At 34.7% G+C, this 13760-nt stretch overlaps 1 protein-coding gene across 1 annotated transcript in view; it reads left to right on the forward strand.

The window, feature by feature from the left end:
• The window catches only part of Malrd1 (MAM and LDL receptor class A domain containing 1), a 665455-nt gene that overhangs the window by 556624 nt on the left and 95071 nt on the right, over positions 1-13760 (forward strand). Inside the window, exon 34 of the mRNA XM_034509650.2 lies at positions 10200-10325. Coding sequence (XP_034365541.1) covers positions 10200-10325 — 126 coding nt within the window. The remainder of the gene's footprint in view (positions 1-10199; positions 10326-13760) is intronic.

A 13760-nucleotide genomic window follows, 5' to 3' on the forward strand; every position in this document is an offset into this window, starting at 1 on the left:
CCTCTTTCTCTACATCCTCACTAGCATCTGCTATCACCTGAGATTTTGATCTTAGCCATTTTGACTGGTATGAGGAAGAATCTCAGTGCTGTTTTGATTTGCATTTCCCTAATGACTAAGGATGTTGAACATTTTCTTAGGTGCTCCTTGGACATTTGGTATTCCTCAGTTGAGAATTCTTTGTTTAGCTCTGTACCCCATTTTTAAATAGGGTTATTTGATTCTGTAGAGTCTAGCTTCTTGAGTCTTTGTATATATTGGATATTAGCCCTATATCAGTTGTAGGATTAGTAAAAATCTTTTCCCAATTTGTTGGTTGCCATTTTGTCCTATTGACAGTGTCCCTTGCCTTACAGAAGCTTTGCAGTTTAATGAGGTCCCATTTATCAATTCTAGATCTCAGAGCATAAGCTGTTGGTATTCTCTTCCGGAAATTTTCTCCTGTGACCATATGTCCGAGGTTCTTCACCACTTTCTCTTCTATTAGATTCAGTGTATCTGGATTTATTTGGAAATCTTTGATCCACTTAGGCTTGAGCTTTGTTCAAGGAGATAAGTATGGGTCAATTAGCATTCTTCTACATGCTGACTGCCAAGAGAACCAGCACCATTTTTGAAAATACTGTCTTTTATCCACTGGATAGTTTTAGCTCCTTTGTCAAAGATCAAGTGACCATATGCGTGTGGGTTCACTTGTGAGTCTTCAATTCTATTCCATTGATTTACCTGTCTCTATACCAATACGATGCATTTTTTTATTACTATTGATCTATAATAGAGCTTGAAGTCAGTGATGGTGTTTCCTCTCCCCCCAAATTTATTTTATTGTTGTGAGTCATTCTTGCCATCCTGGGTTTGTTGTTATTTCAAATGAATTTGAGAATTGCTCTTTTTAACTCTACAGAGAACTAAGTTGGATTTTTTGATGGATTTTTTGAAATCTGTAGGTTGTTTTTGGCAAGATGGCCATTCTTATAATATTAATTCTGTCAATCCATAAACACGCAAGATTTTTCTGTCTTCTGAGATCATCTTCAATTTCTTTCTTCAGAGACTTGAAGTTCTTGTCATACAGATCTTTCACTTGTTGGCTAGAGTCACAGCACACTATTTTATATTATTCGTGACTATTGTGAAAGGTGCCATTCCCTGATTTCTTTCTAGGCCTGTTTATTCTTTGAGTATTGATTTGTTTGGGTTAATTTTATATCCAGCCACTTTGCTGAAGTTGTTTATTAGGTTTAGAAGTTCTCTGGTGGAACTTTGGGGGTCACTTAAGAATACTATTATATCACCTGTAAATAGTGATATTTTGACTACTTCCTTTCCAATTTGTATCCCTTTGACCTCCTTTTCTTGTCTAATTGCTCTAGCTAGAATTTCAAATACTACATTGAATAGGTAGGGAGAAAGTGGGCAGCCTTGTCTAGTGCCTGATTTTAGTGGGATTGCTTCAAGTTTCTCTCAATTTTGTTTGATGCTGGCTACTGGTTTGCTGTATATTGCTTTTACTATGTTTAAGTATGGCCCTTGGATTCCTGATCTTTCCAAGACTTTTAACATGATGGGTTGATGGATTCTGTCAAATGCTTTTTCAGCATCTAATGAAATGATCCTGTGATTTTTTTTTGTCTGAGTTTGTTTGTGGAGTAGATTATGTTGATGAATTTCTGTATACTGAACCATCCCTGCATCTCTGGAATGAAGCCTATGTGATGGTGGTGAATGACAATTGTTTTGATGTATTCTTGGATTTGGTTTGCTAGAATTTTATTGTATATTTTTGCATTGATGTTCATAAGGGAATTTGGTATGAAGTCCTTTTTCTTTGTTGGGTCTTTGTGTGGTTTAGTTATAAACATAATTGTGGCTTCATAGAACAAATTGGGTAGTGTTCCTTCTGTTTCTTTTTGGTAGAAGAGTTTGAAGAGTATTGTTATTTGGTCTTTTGTAAGTCTGACAAAATTCTGCACTAAATCCATCTGGTCCTTGGCTTTTTTTTTTTTTTTTTTTTTTTGAGACTTTTAATGACTGCTTCCATTTCTTTAGGGGTTATGGGATTATTTATATGGTTTATCTGATTCAGATTTAACTTTGGTACCTCATATCTGTCTAGAAAATATTTCGTTTCATCCAGATTTCTCAGTTTGGTTAAGTATAAGATTTTTTAGTAGGATCTGATGGTTTTTTTTTTTATTTTCCTCAGTTTCTTTTGTTATGTCTCCCTTTTCATTTATTATTTTATTAATTTGGACACTGCCTGTATGCCCTCTGGTTAGTCTGGCTAAGGGGTCATCTATCTTCTTTATTTTCAAAAGAACTGTCTAATGGTTGGTTTACTCTTTGTATTGTTCTTTTTATTTCTATTTGGTTGACTTCAGCCCTGAGTTTGATTATTTTTTGCTGTTACTCCTCTTAAGTGGATTTGCTTCATTTTGTTCTAGAGCTTTCAAGTGTGCTGTCAAGTGGCTAGTGTACGCTCTTTCCAGTTTCTTTCTGGTGGCACTCAGAGATATGAGTTTTCCTCCTTAGCATTGCTTTTATTGTCTCATATGTTTTTGTATGATGTGCCTTCATTTTTATTAAATTCTAAAAAGACTTTGATTTATTTCTTTATTTCTTCCTTGACCAAGTTATCATTGAATAGAGCATTGTTCAGCTTCCATATGTATGTGAGCTTTCTTTTGTTTTTTGTTGTTATTGAAGACAAGCCTTAGTCCGTGGTGATCTTATAGGATGTATGGGATTATTTCAATCTTCTTATATCTGTTGAAGCATGTTTTGTGACTAATTATATGGTCAGTTTTGGAGAAATATCATGAGGTGCCGAGAAGGAGGTATATTCTTTTGTTTTAGGATGAAATGTTCTATAGATATTTGTTAAATCCATTTGGTTCATAACTTCTCTTAGTTTCACTGTGTCTCTGATTAGTTTCTGTTTCCATGATCTGTCCATTGCTGATAGTGGGGTGTTGAAGTCTCCCACTATTATTATGTGAGGTGCATTGTGTGCTTTGAGCTTTAGTAAGGTTTCTTTTATGAATGTGGTCGCCCTTGTATTTGGAGCATAAATATTCAAAATTGAGAGTTCTTCTTGGTAGATTTTTCCTTTGATGTGTATGAAGTGTTCTGCCTTTTTTGATAACTCTTGACTGAAAGTCGATTTTTCTTTCTTTTTTTTCTTTCTTTTTTTTTCTTTTTTTTTTATATTAGATTGGCTACTCCACCTTGTTTCTTGGGACCATTTTGCTTGGAAAATTTTTCCTGCTCTTTATTTTGAGATAGTATCTGTCTTTAACACTGAGGTGCATTTCTTGTATGAAGCAAAATGCTGGGTCCTGTTTATGTATACAGTCTGTTAGTCTATATCTTTTTATTGGGGAATTGAGTTTGTTGTTGTTAAGAGATATTAAAGAAATGTGATTATTGCTTCCTGTTATTTTTGTTGTTAGAGGTGGAATTAGGTTTGTGTGGCTATCTTCTTTTGCATTTTTTGAAAGAAGACCAGAAGTAACTCATGCCACTACCTGGGCTGTGGTTCCAGTATCCCTGGATCCTGCTGGTCCCAGTTATTTCTGTTGTTGAGGTGTTGGGGCAGGTGTTGTTGCCTCCTCACTTATGATCCTGGACATGTTAGAGTGCCTGGGAGTCGAGATTCCTCTGGGCGTTGTGGAACTGGGAGTGGAGCTAGCACCCAAAGTCTGCTCAGGGCAGTGTCTCAGACTGTAAGGAATCAGTGCTACTGGCTGGGTGGGGGTTCCTGGGTCCCTGGACCCTGCTGGTCCCAGTTACTCCATATAGTTGGTGTGTTGGAGCAAATGTTGTGGCCTCTTCACCTATGATACTGTGTGTGTTAGTGAGTCTGGGAGTACAGCCTCCTCTGAGTGTTGTGGGACTGGGTGCAGAGGTAGTGCCCAACATCTGCTTAGGGCACTGGCTCAGCAGAGCTTCATAAAATGTAATTTATTTCTATAAAAACAGTTTAATTTTTATCTGATTTAATTAATAAAACCATGCACAGTATCTTTTGTAACACCTTAGCCAAACTCTTCTTTTAAAAAAGAATAGACAGGGACATTCCCTGCACAAAACAAAGACAATTAACCCACAGTCTATTAAAAGTAAATTGATATATTTTTGTGATCACTAAACATGGATCTTATACAAATTTTTCAGCAATGTTACACTTTATTCATTACTTGAAATACAACCAATGAAGAAAAATTATTTGTGATATTTCATCTAATTTAGTTTTTAGAGTTTTAAAATCAAATTTTAATGAGAAGTTGGACATGAAAAATGGTGTTTTTCAGTATATGTATCTCCATTGCCCGAACATGCTGCCCCTGAAAAATTGAAGCAGTACTTTGTATTGAGAAATTCTTCCTAAGGTGCTGAAATATCAGTTCACACCAATATCTATTATTGAATTTCCAGTAAATGTAAGATAGTCTACTTAGCACTTACAGTAAGGAGCAAAGAGCAAAAATTTTGTTATAAATGAGAGGGCAATGCTGAAAAATTGGAAGAAAATAATAACACTACAGCTCAAAAGAATATAAAAGGAATATATGACAAAACTTAGTCAACAAAGCATTAGTATCAGTAATATATATGAAAGGCAGCACTAAACATAGAGTGCTTTCTAGAACATAATCCAGTCTCAAAAATAGAAAACTGTCTTAAGAAGAGACAAGAAGATGATGAATTCTTGGACAGACTAATTTATATAGGTAAACTGTCTCAAAAAATAACAAAATATAATTCTTTCTGGGTATGTCTTAAAGAATGAAATTTTAAAATATGTTTTAAATTTTGGTATTTCTGAATCATTTGTCTGAGTGGGCATAAATTGTATAGCTCAAAAAATCAATTTGTTTAAGTGAAAGGATAGTTCAAATGAGCTAAAAATAAGACAGGCTTAAACCATATGTGTAGATGGATAGCTGAATACCTAGGGGAAAGTTGGCATGATTTTTCCAAAGGTTAAATCATTATATCATATACAATAGTATTTAAATCATACTCCAAGTCAAATAAAATAGAAAACAGAAATTTTCTACTTCCTTTAAGAGGCAGAGATGATTGTATATGAATGTATATATAATATTTATTTTTCTGTATGTATAAATATATGCACACAGCATTTATAACTACATTTTTTAGATGCTATAAATTTTATATGCTGTCACAGTATAGTTTATGAATATTCACAAATGTCCTTTAGAGGTAGGCAACAAATAGTGATTGTAGCTAGTGTTAATTAGCATTTATAAAGAATTGGACTGAATATAGAGAATGACATGACATTGATTTTCTATAACAATAAGTTCTTATGCAATGAAGAAACACTCCAAAATCAGTTCAAATAAGACTATAAAGTTTACAAAAAATTTTGGTTTCTAAATGTATCATGAAGTGTATTTATCTTTTGCCAAATTCTTTTTCAAGCATCGTGCTTTAATATATGTGGGCATATTTATTCCAATCTATCATTACCTTAGAGGTTGATATATTTACAACAGTAATCCTAAATAACATAAATTATTTTGTAGATAGAAACTCAATCACTTGGTAGATACTGTTTTAGAAAATAAGCAATATATGAATGGTTCTTCAGAATGATTTTTTCTGAAGGAAAAATATCTTAATAGGTTATAATTTTTTTATAAACACAAAAATGGGGCTAGCGTCATGGGTCAGTGGGGGATGTATGCTTAATCTATGGAACTCCCTGGGTTCAGATGAGTGAGTATGTTTTTAGGAACGAAGGAGAAAATGGCGAGAGGCAGAGAAGAGGAACTCAGTATTTCTTGTTCAGACAGCATTTTATTAGCTTCCTATAGTGGATTTTGAACATGTTTACCCCAACTCCTCCTATAACTATCCTCTCCTTTTTATCCACACAACTTTGAGTTTTCTGCCCTCCCCCCTCCCCCATCCCCGAAGTGCATTTTTTCAACTACTCTTGGAGGTGGTGTTTGCTCTGGAGTGTGGTTGACCCACTAAGTGATATATTATCTAAGAAAATAGATGTTCCCTCCCTTAGGAACCATGAAGTGCCAATAGTATTGGGATTTAATGCTTATCCCCTGTCTCTATGCTGATATGGTGAGGGTTTTTTTTTTTTTTTTTTTTTTTTTTTTTTTTTTTTTTTTTTTTTTTTGGTTTTTCGAGACAGGGTTTTTCTCTGCAGCCCTGGCTGTCCTGGAACTCACTCTGTAGACCAGGCTGGCCTCGAACTCAGAAATCCGCCTGCCTCTGCCTCCCAAGTGCTGGGATTAAAGGCGTGCACCACCACCGCCCGGCAGAGATTTTTTTTCCAGTATGAGCCTGTATAGGTCTTATGCAAATGTTCACTTTGCTGTGAGCTCATGGGTATAACTTCCCTGTTGTGTCTAAGAGCTCAGCATTTTTAGCAGCAAAGTGAGACATAGGCTATTAGAATTAAAACTACAAATGACATACTGTATATGCAAATCTATCACAGATCACTACAGACATGTATTATGTCCTGGAATTAAATCTAACCATTATTTTATTGAAATGTCTCAACAGTATGATGTTTAGTGAAACTTTAAAATAAGTTACTGGTAAAAGAATAATAATTTATTATGTGTGCATTATGTAGTTATGGCCATATTCATTTCATACAATATTTCAAGATCTCTACAACATGGGTTTAGTTACCAGTATTTTAAGGTAGAAAAAAACAGTTGTGACTATTATAAGAAGAGCTAGTTTATTCAGATGACTAATCTACAGACTATCACTGACAAGTAAAAATATTGATATTATAGCTGACATAACTAATAGGCAATAATAAAATATATTGATAATGGATGATCTTAGGAAAGAGATTCATTTTACATCACCAAAAGTGTCATTAACTTTCATTAGACACATCAGTTACTAGTGAGAAATATGTCAACTCCCTGTGTCCCAGTCTGTCTCTTACATTTCTGTCTAACATGAGTAGGTCACATATTCATATATAATAAGACTTTTAAAGTTGCATCCCAAAGTATGGCTGAGTTTGGCCCATGGGTAGGATCATCAGACATTCAGCACACTGGGAAGAAAACATGAGTTCATCAGGAATGATCACCTTTCCTTATCCAAATGCCACATCACTATTTGTTTTTTGTTGTTGTTGGGGGTTTTGTTTGCTTATTTTTCAGTTATTACAGTGTCCATTATAATGATAATTTTAAAAGGTGTACAGTTTTCCTCTACTCCCAGCTTGTTCCCAAATGAATGACACTGAGACTACTAGATTTATTCAATTAAACTTCATTGCACAATACCTGGGCACTTATTTATCTATTTTAATCTTTTAACTTGGCTACCTCTCAGCCTAAATACCCAAAATACTTGGATTTTGTTATTGATCTGGCTTTCTGGGCTTCAGATGTGTTTTCTCATAATGTTTCTTCTTGCCATCCTTATTGCTGAATCCCCCTTATTCTTTTTTCTTTCCTCATCCCCTGGCTGGTTGCAGTCTCACCCTATTCTCTCCTCTGCCCAGCCATTGGCTAACCAGTTTATGTTGACAAGGCACAGGAAAAATAGTAAGCATTGTTGACACGAGCTAGAAACAGGAGATATTTGGAATAAGCATTACAAAACCATGTCTGGACTGCTACACAATATAAGGGCAGAGAAATCAACATTTGAAAAGCAAAAGAATAATATTGACATAGTCCACAAAAAATCTTATGTCTAGTCTTTAACTATTTATGGGCTATAGTATGACATTGCAACACACATATACAATATGCAGTAATCAAGTTGGATATTTGGCAAGTCTATTGGTTGGTATACAAAGCACTAATTAGTACTGAGAACATTCATACTTTGCTCAGTCTTCTGTAATAATCATGCCATTGTCATCCCTAATCCTGCCATGCTCTAGAGGACTAATTATTCTTCCTATTCATCAACTCCCCAACATATTTTCTCCATCCTTTCCCTTCCTCACCATCTTCTCTCCTGTCTCTTATGTAATGCATTCTTTAACTTCAATTTCAGGTTACTATCCTGTAAACTCATATTCCTTGGCCAGTTGCACTGACAATAACTTTTATAGCATTTTATGCATGTCATTTATCTTAGAAACAGCTCTTTATGACTATCACATCATAGCATTGTGTATCAGTAGACCACTTATTTGGAGGGAGGTGAGTAGATATTGATCGATAGAACAAATGCTAAAATCAGGAAAGCTTCTAGAAATACAGATTGGTGTCAGAGGTGTGCCAACAGGAGAATCTTCCTACTTTTGTTTTATCATTCTGTATAATTAAGGTAATGTCAAGCTAGATACCATGCCACACTCCCACAATCCCAGCTTCAAGAAGTTGAGCTTAAAAGACCAAAAGTTATAGGTTAGCCTAGGCTATACATAGGACCATGTCTCACACAGATGAACTATGTTGTTTTCCATTAGTTTTTAAAAGAAAACATGATTCTTTATAAATACACACTACTTCAGTTAATTAAAGAGAGGTTACATTTCCATTTGACATAGTAGTACTGTTTATCAATTATTTTTAAATATTGGTCTCACACAATTCATGAGAATAGTCTGATAGCTAGGAAGCTTGATTTTGCTACAGAAAAAGGCCTTCAAATATCAATTACTATTGATATTCCCACCTAAAATTGCAAACACCTTAGAGTTCTCATTCTTACAATATTATAACTTCTGCAAAACACTCAAAACAAATAATCCAGTCCATTAACTTTATATCCCACCTCAATGCCAGCTTCTTTGGAAGAAGTATTCCTGACTGATCTCTTTGTGCCATTTTGTTTCTCAAGATGATTGTCTTTTAGAGTCCTCCTTTCTTATCTACAGTAAATGTTCTCTGTAAGGCAGGGAGTAATCTCTGCTTTTATACTTCAGAGTATATTAATGAGAGGTTCAACAAACATTCTTTCCATGATAATCTAGGGTTTTGTGAGAAAAGTATCTCTAACCTATCCATGTGCTCTTAAGTCAGGCCAAACACTCTTTAGAAAGCCCAACAAAGAAGTTCTCTGCTTCCATCCGAATAAAAGCAATGCACTAGAGGACAAAAGGTTTCAGTATTTGTCATCTTCTTAAAAATCCAGGAAAACAGGTTGTTATCTCTCATCCTGACCCCACCTTTCTCTTTCTTTCTCCCTTTCTCCTCTCCTCCCTCATTCTGTCTCATAAGGATATTAATAGCATTTGATGAGGGTCTTATCCTGATGTGTTACTTAACTTTAATTCATTTCTTTAAGGCTCTAGATAGAAATATGGTCCCATTAAAGATTAAGATTTGACCATCGGTTGTGGATGCAAATAAAACCTGAGTCGCTGGGAGTCAGTTTTTCATAAATTATTCCATCAATGTTTTCTTCTTGAAATTACATGAAAATTACATGTTAATTTAAATCATGTTTAAAGAACTGTTTTCTCATTACATGAGTGCTATTCTCCAGGTCTCACAGCAGCTGTGGTTTCCTGTACATTATCAGCACAAGATCAAGCCAATCCAAACTATGGCATAGATAGAATGTGTGATCTCTTGGCCCCTCCCATAACTGAGAAGCTATCATTAGTTGAAAGTTGCTGGGAGAGGGAGAAGCACTCTGGGGATGTGGACTCTGAGAAGATTCTCACACTATAGTGGAAGCCCAACTCTCATATGGGCAGCACTAGCTAGTATTTAAAATGACAGGAAGTTTAGAAGGACATGTGTCAAGTGGAATATGGTGACTGTTGGACAGGACACTTGAGAGAATATATTTCACTCTATATATGTATAAAAAATTCAAGAAAAAAGACTTTAAAATTATTTTATTTTATGTGTATGAGTGTACCCATAAGCATTCTATATATACTTTTCCTGCAAGTATGTCTGTGTACCATTTGTGTGCCTGTTGCCTGCAGAACCCAGAAAAGGGCAACAGATTCCCTAGAATCGGAGTGAAAGATAGTTATGAACTGTCAACAAACATGCTAGGAATCAAATCTCGGTCCTCTAGAAGAGAAACTAGTGCTCTTAACTGCTGAACTTGGAATAAAAAAAATTCCAAAGGACTTTTTTCAAAAATATATATTTTTTTATAAAAAGAGTATGATGACTATCACTGCATTTTGAGAAATGCATTCAAAAAAAATTTACTTGATATCATTGCTCATTTTCATCATCCTCATTTTTTTTCAGCCAATCAGAGCTGCCCTGATGGAGCTTTGGCATGCAACTCATCAGGCCTCTGTATCCCAGCTCACCAGCGCTGTGACGGTACTGCCCACTGCGAGGACTTCCAAGTAGATGAGGCCAGCTGTTCAGGTACTCCTTTTCTTTTCAACATTTCTTCATACTACAAACTATTAACTAAATTTGAGGTGATAAAATATTAAAAGTGAATTTTCTAAATAATTGTAGACATGGATTTGTAGTGTGGTTTTGGAGACAGGAAGAATGTTGATATCCTAGATTATTTAAAAGTTTATAAATGAGTAATTAACTCTTTTTTATTCTATAAAGTGTTCACTAAATAATAAAAGCTGGAAAGCAGGTAGGTGGTCCCGTTAATAACCTACTATCTGTGCAGTCATGAGGACCTGAGTGTAGATCCTGAGCATCCAGCTACAAAACTAGGTATGGTGGCTAAATGTAACTCCAACATCAGAATGACAGAAACAAAGTGATCATTGGGATTTGAATCAGTGAACTTGTAGTTTCCATGAGATCCTATCTGAAAAAATTAAGTTCCAGAGAAATAGAGGAAAACATCCAACATTTATATATGGCCTCTACACACATATGTTCACCCCCCTACACACATAGATGAACACATAATACAAACATCATTCATACTGCACAACACAAAGGAAAACTACATACAATTTTGACATAATTTGTGGACCTTAGGATTTAATAATCTATAAACATTGGTTGTGTTCTGTAATAAGGAAAGCCTACAATATAATATTAACGTCTTTATGAAGTTTCATCCTTTTTCCTATTTTTTGATGAGAATATTATATAATTTTATGTTATAATTTTCCATGAAGATATTAAATCTTAGGTTGCTTTTGAAATATTCTTTTATTTTTCTGACCTTGGAACACTCATAAAGGATAAGAGCTGATAATATACATAAGTTGTCTTATGTATAAAAACAGCTCTAAAAATCCTATGATATATTATAGAAAATTCCATGGCATAGTCTATTGCTATCTTCTCTCCTGAGTAATTGAATTTTTATTTCATGCAGGGTGTTCATAAAATAGTAGAGAGTTAGAGTAAATATAATTCTGTCAAAACAAAAAGATAATATAAATGAGCAATAGGAGATATATTTGATCATATTTCTTATTAAGTTGAAAATATTTTATGTCAAATGTAGGAAAGAGTATATTTTATATATTTAAAGATACACATGGAATTATGAAATATGTGGTTCAAGCATGATCCATTTGTAGTTCACAAAAGGCTCATTTATTAAGTCTTTATTTTTATGAGTATGTTAGGATATGAATAAGTATTCCGATTAAATCTACAAAATATACAAAGATAATCCACAAAAGCATTATTGTTTCCATTATTATGCATCTTAGACCTCAGATAAGTGACCCCAAAGGAAGACCTGTTAATTTGTTGAAAGAGAGTAAGGAAGATGCTGGAAACAGAGATGCATGATGATTCAGGTCTCATCCCTCAGGATCTGGGGTAGGAAGATTTAGAATTAGAAACCAGCCTGAGCTATACAGTGAAACTTGGCAATAAATAAGTGAAAAATAAGAGACTAACAAAGTGGTAGTAATACACTTCTGTCTTTGAACCTTGACAGTTTGCTTATGTCTATGAGAAGGTGAGATTTTCTTGAGGACATCCATTTATGAGCACCAATCAAACTAAGCTATGATTTATTGCTTGCTCTGATATGATGTACCATTAAAAATAAGGTCAGAGAAACAGAAGATTTGCCACACATATACTGAGTGATAGATACTCTGTCTATTTCAGTCAAGTACCCATCACTCACAATCCACTTACAAAGTTCAGGTCACACTGACATAGCTATTGGAATGGAGTGACATAAAAAGCTAGTGAAGCCATTGTCATAGATAAAATCCACATTACACTTTCTCTATATTTTATATACTTTGGGATCTTCTATCAAATGTGATCAAGTTAATACTTGTGCTTATAAGAATGCTTTCAAGACAGATCCATGATATATATCTGGTAATGTAATCATACATTTCTATTTTCCAAACATCAGCTGCTTCTTTTATGGTCAGCCTTGCATAGACTTTGAGGAGTTCTATCACTGCAGTGGCCAGCACTCCCAATAGTGGCCTCACAGCAGGTGGTAAGCATCTGGCCTTACACACTTCCGATTTTAAGTTGGTCATTAAGAACATCAAATCCAGGCACAGTGTGAATATGATAATGAGTTTTGTCAGTCCCCCAAGTTGCATTAGAAGGACATAGTATTTTCAAGCTGTGATTGATTATGTGACACACACACACACACACAAAATCAAAATTTTCCCAAACTGAAATTAAACAGGAAGTGATTCTTCTAATTATGTACAGTGGCAGCAGTATGTAAAGTTTGTGCTAAAGTTTGTGCATGATGATGACATAGCTTCATAAGTTGTCAGATAGTTTTAAACATCCCAAAGCCCTAACAATTCCCAGCAAGGGTCTTGGAAGCACATCAAGTCTCAGATACTTCCTTCCTATGGCCCTTGTGGTGGGACCTCAAGGTACAGAAATCAGAGGCTCCAGAGAAAATACTGTTTGTTTATAAAAGAAGGAGAATCTGAGTTCAGATCCAGACCAACAGTGTAAAAATAAATCCAGGCATGGTGGTGCATGCTTATCATCCTATGACTGAAGAATGACACCTACTTTTCTGGGACTAGCTAATGAGATAGTTAAACAGATTATGGTGAGATGTAGGTCCCAGAGAAATATCCCATCTTAAAACCAATATGGATAGTGCCTCCTGAAAAATAAAACACTATCATATAGCTTCTTAAAAGTCATACACATATAGACCATCACACACATACATGCATGCATGCACATACTTTGCATGTATATGAAAGAGTATCTACCACTGGGCACTTAACATAACATGCTGTATAAGTTTTAGGATCCATACATCATTTTAAACCATACACAGATTATGGTGCATATATTTCATACATTCATAGTATATAGACCCCACATTTTGGAACCGAAATAAATAATAAAACATTTGAGATTCTTAGGAAAGCAGCTCTGTAAGTTAAGTAACCAAGCTTTAAGTAGTTTAACATTCTTCACTAATAACCCAAATGAATTTGCTTAATCCCATTGAACTTCCATTTCCACACAATGTTCTGAGGGCTGAGAAAAACAACATATGCCAAACTGTTTAGATGGTACTTGGCTCACAGCAGGCCTTCAGATATTGGTGATAGTGCGTATAACAATAGGAGATAGAATGAAGAGAAGCTGGGGATGCAGTGGATGAAAATGTAGTTTAGCTTCCAGACCATTCAAAGAATTCATCCAATTTAGAGATGAGTAAGAACAAATATTTAATATATTATATATACAACTCTTTATCATAGAAAAATTTTAACTATAATTTCATCTTCCCAACTGCCATATATCCATCTGTGTCTCTCTCCCCAGATAGATAGATAGATAGATAGATAGATAGATAGATAGATAGATAGATATACATAGATAGATGATAGATAAAGATGGATAGAGATA

Source organism: Arvicanthis niloticus, chromosome 8, assembly GCF_011762505.2.
Source record: "Arvicanthis niloticus isolate mArvNil1 chromosome 8, mArvNil1.pat.X, whole genome shotgun sequence".
NCBI classification, from domain to species: domain Eukaryota; kingdom Metazoa; phylum Chordata; class Mammalia; order Rodentia; family Muridae; genus Arvicanthis; species Arvicanthis niloticus.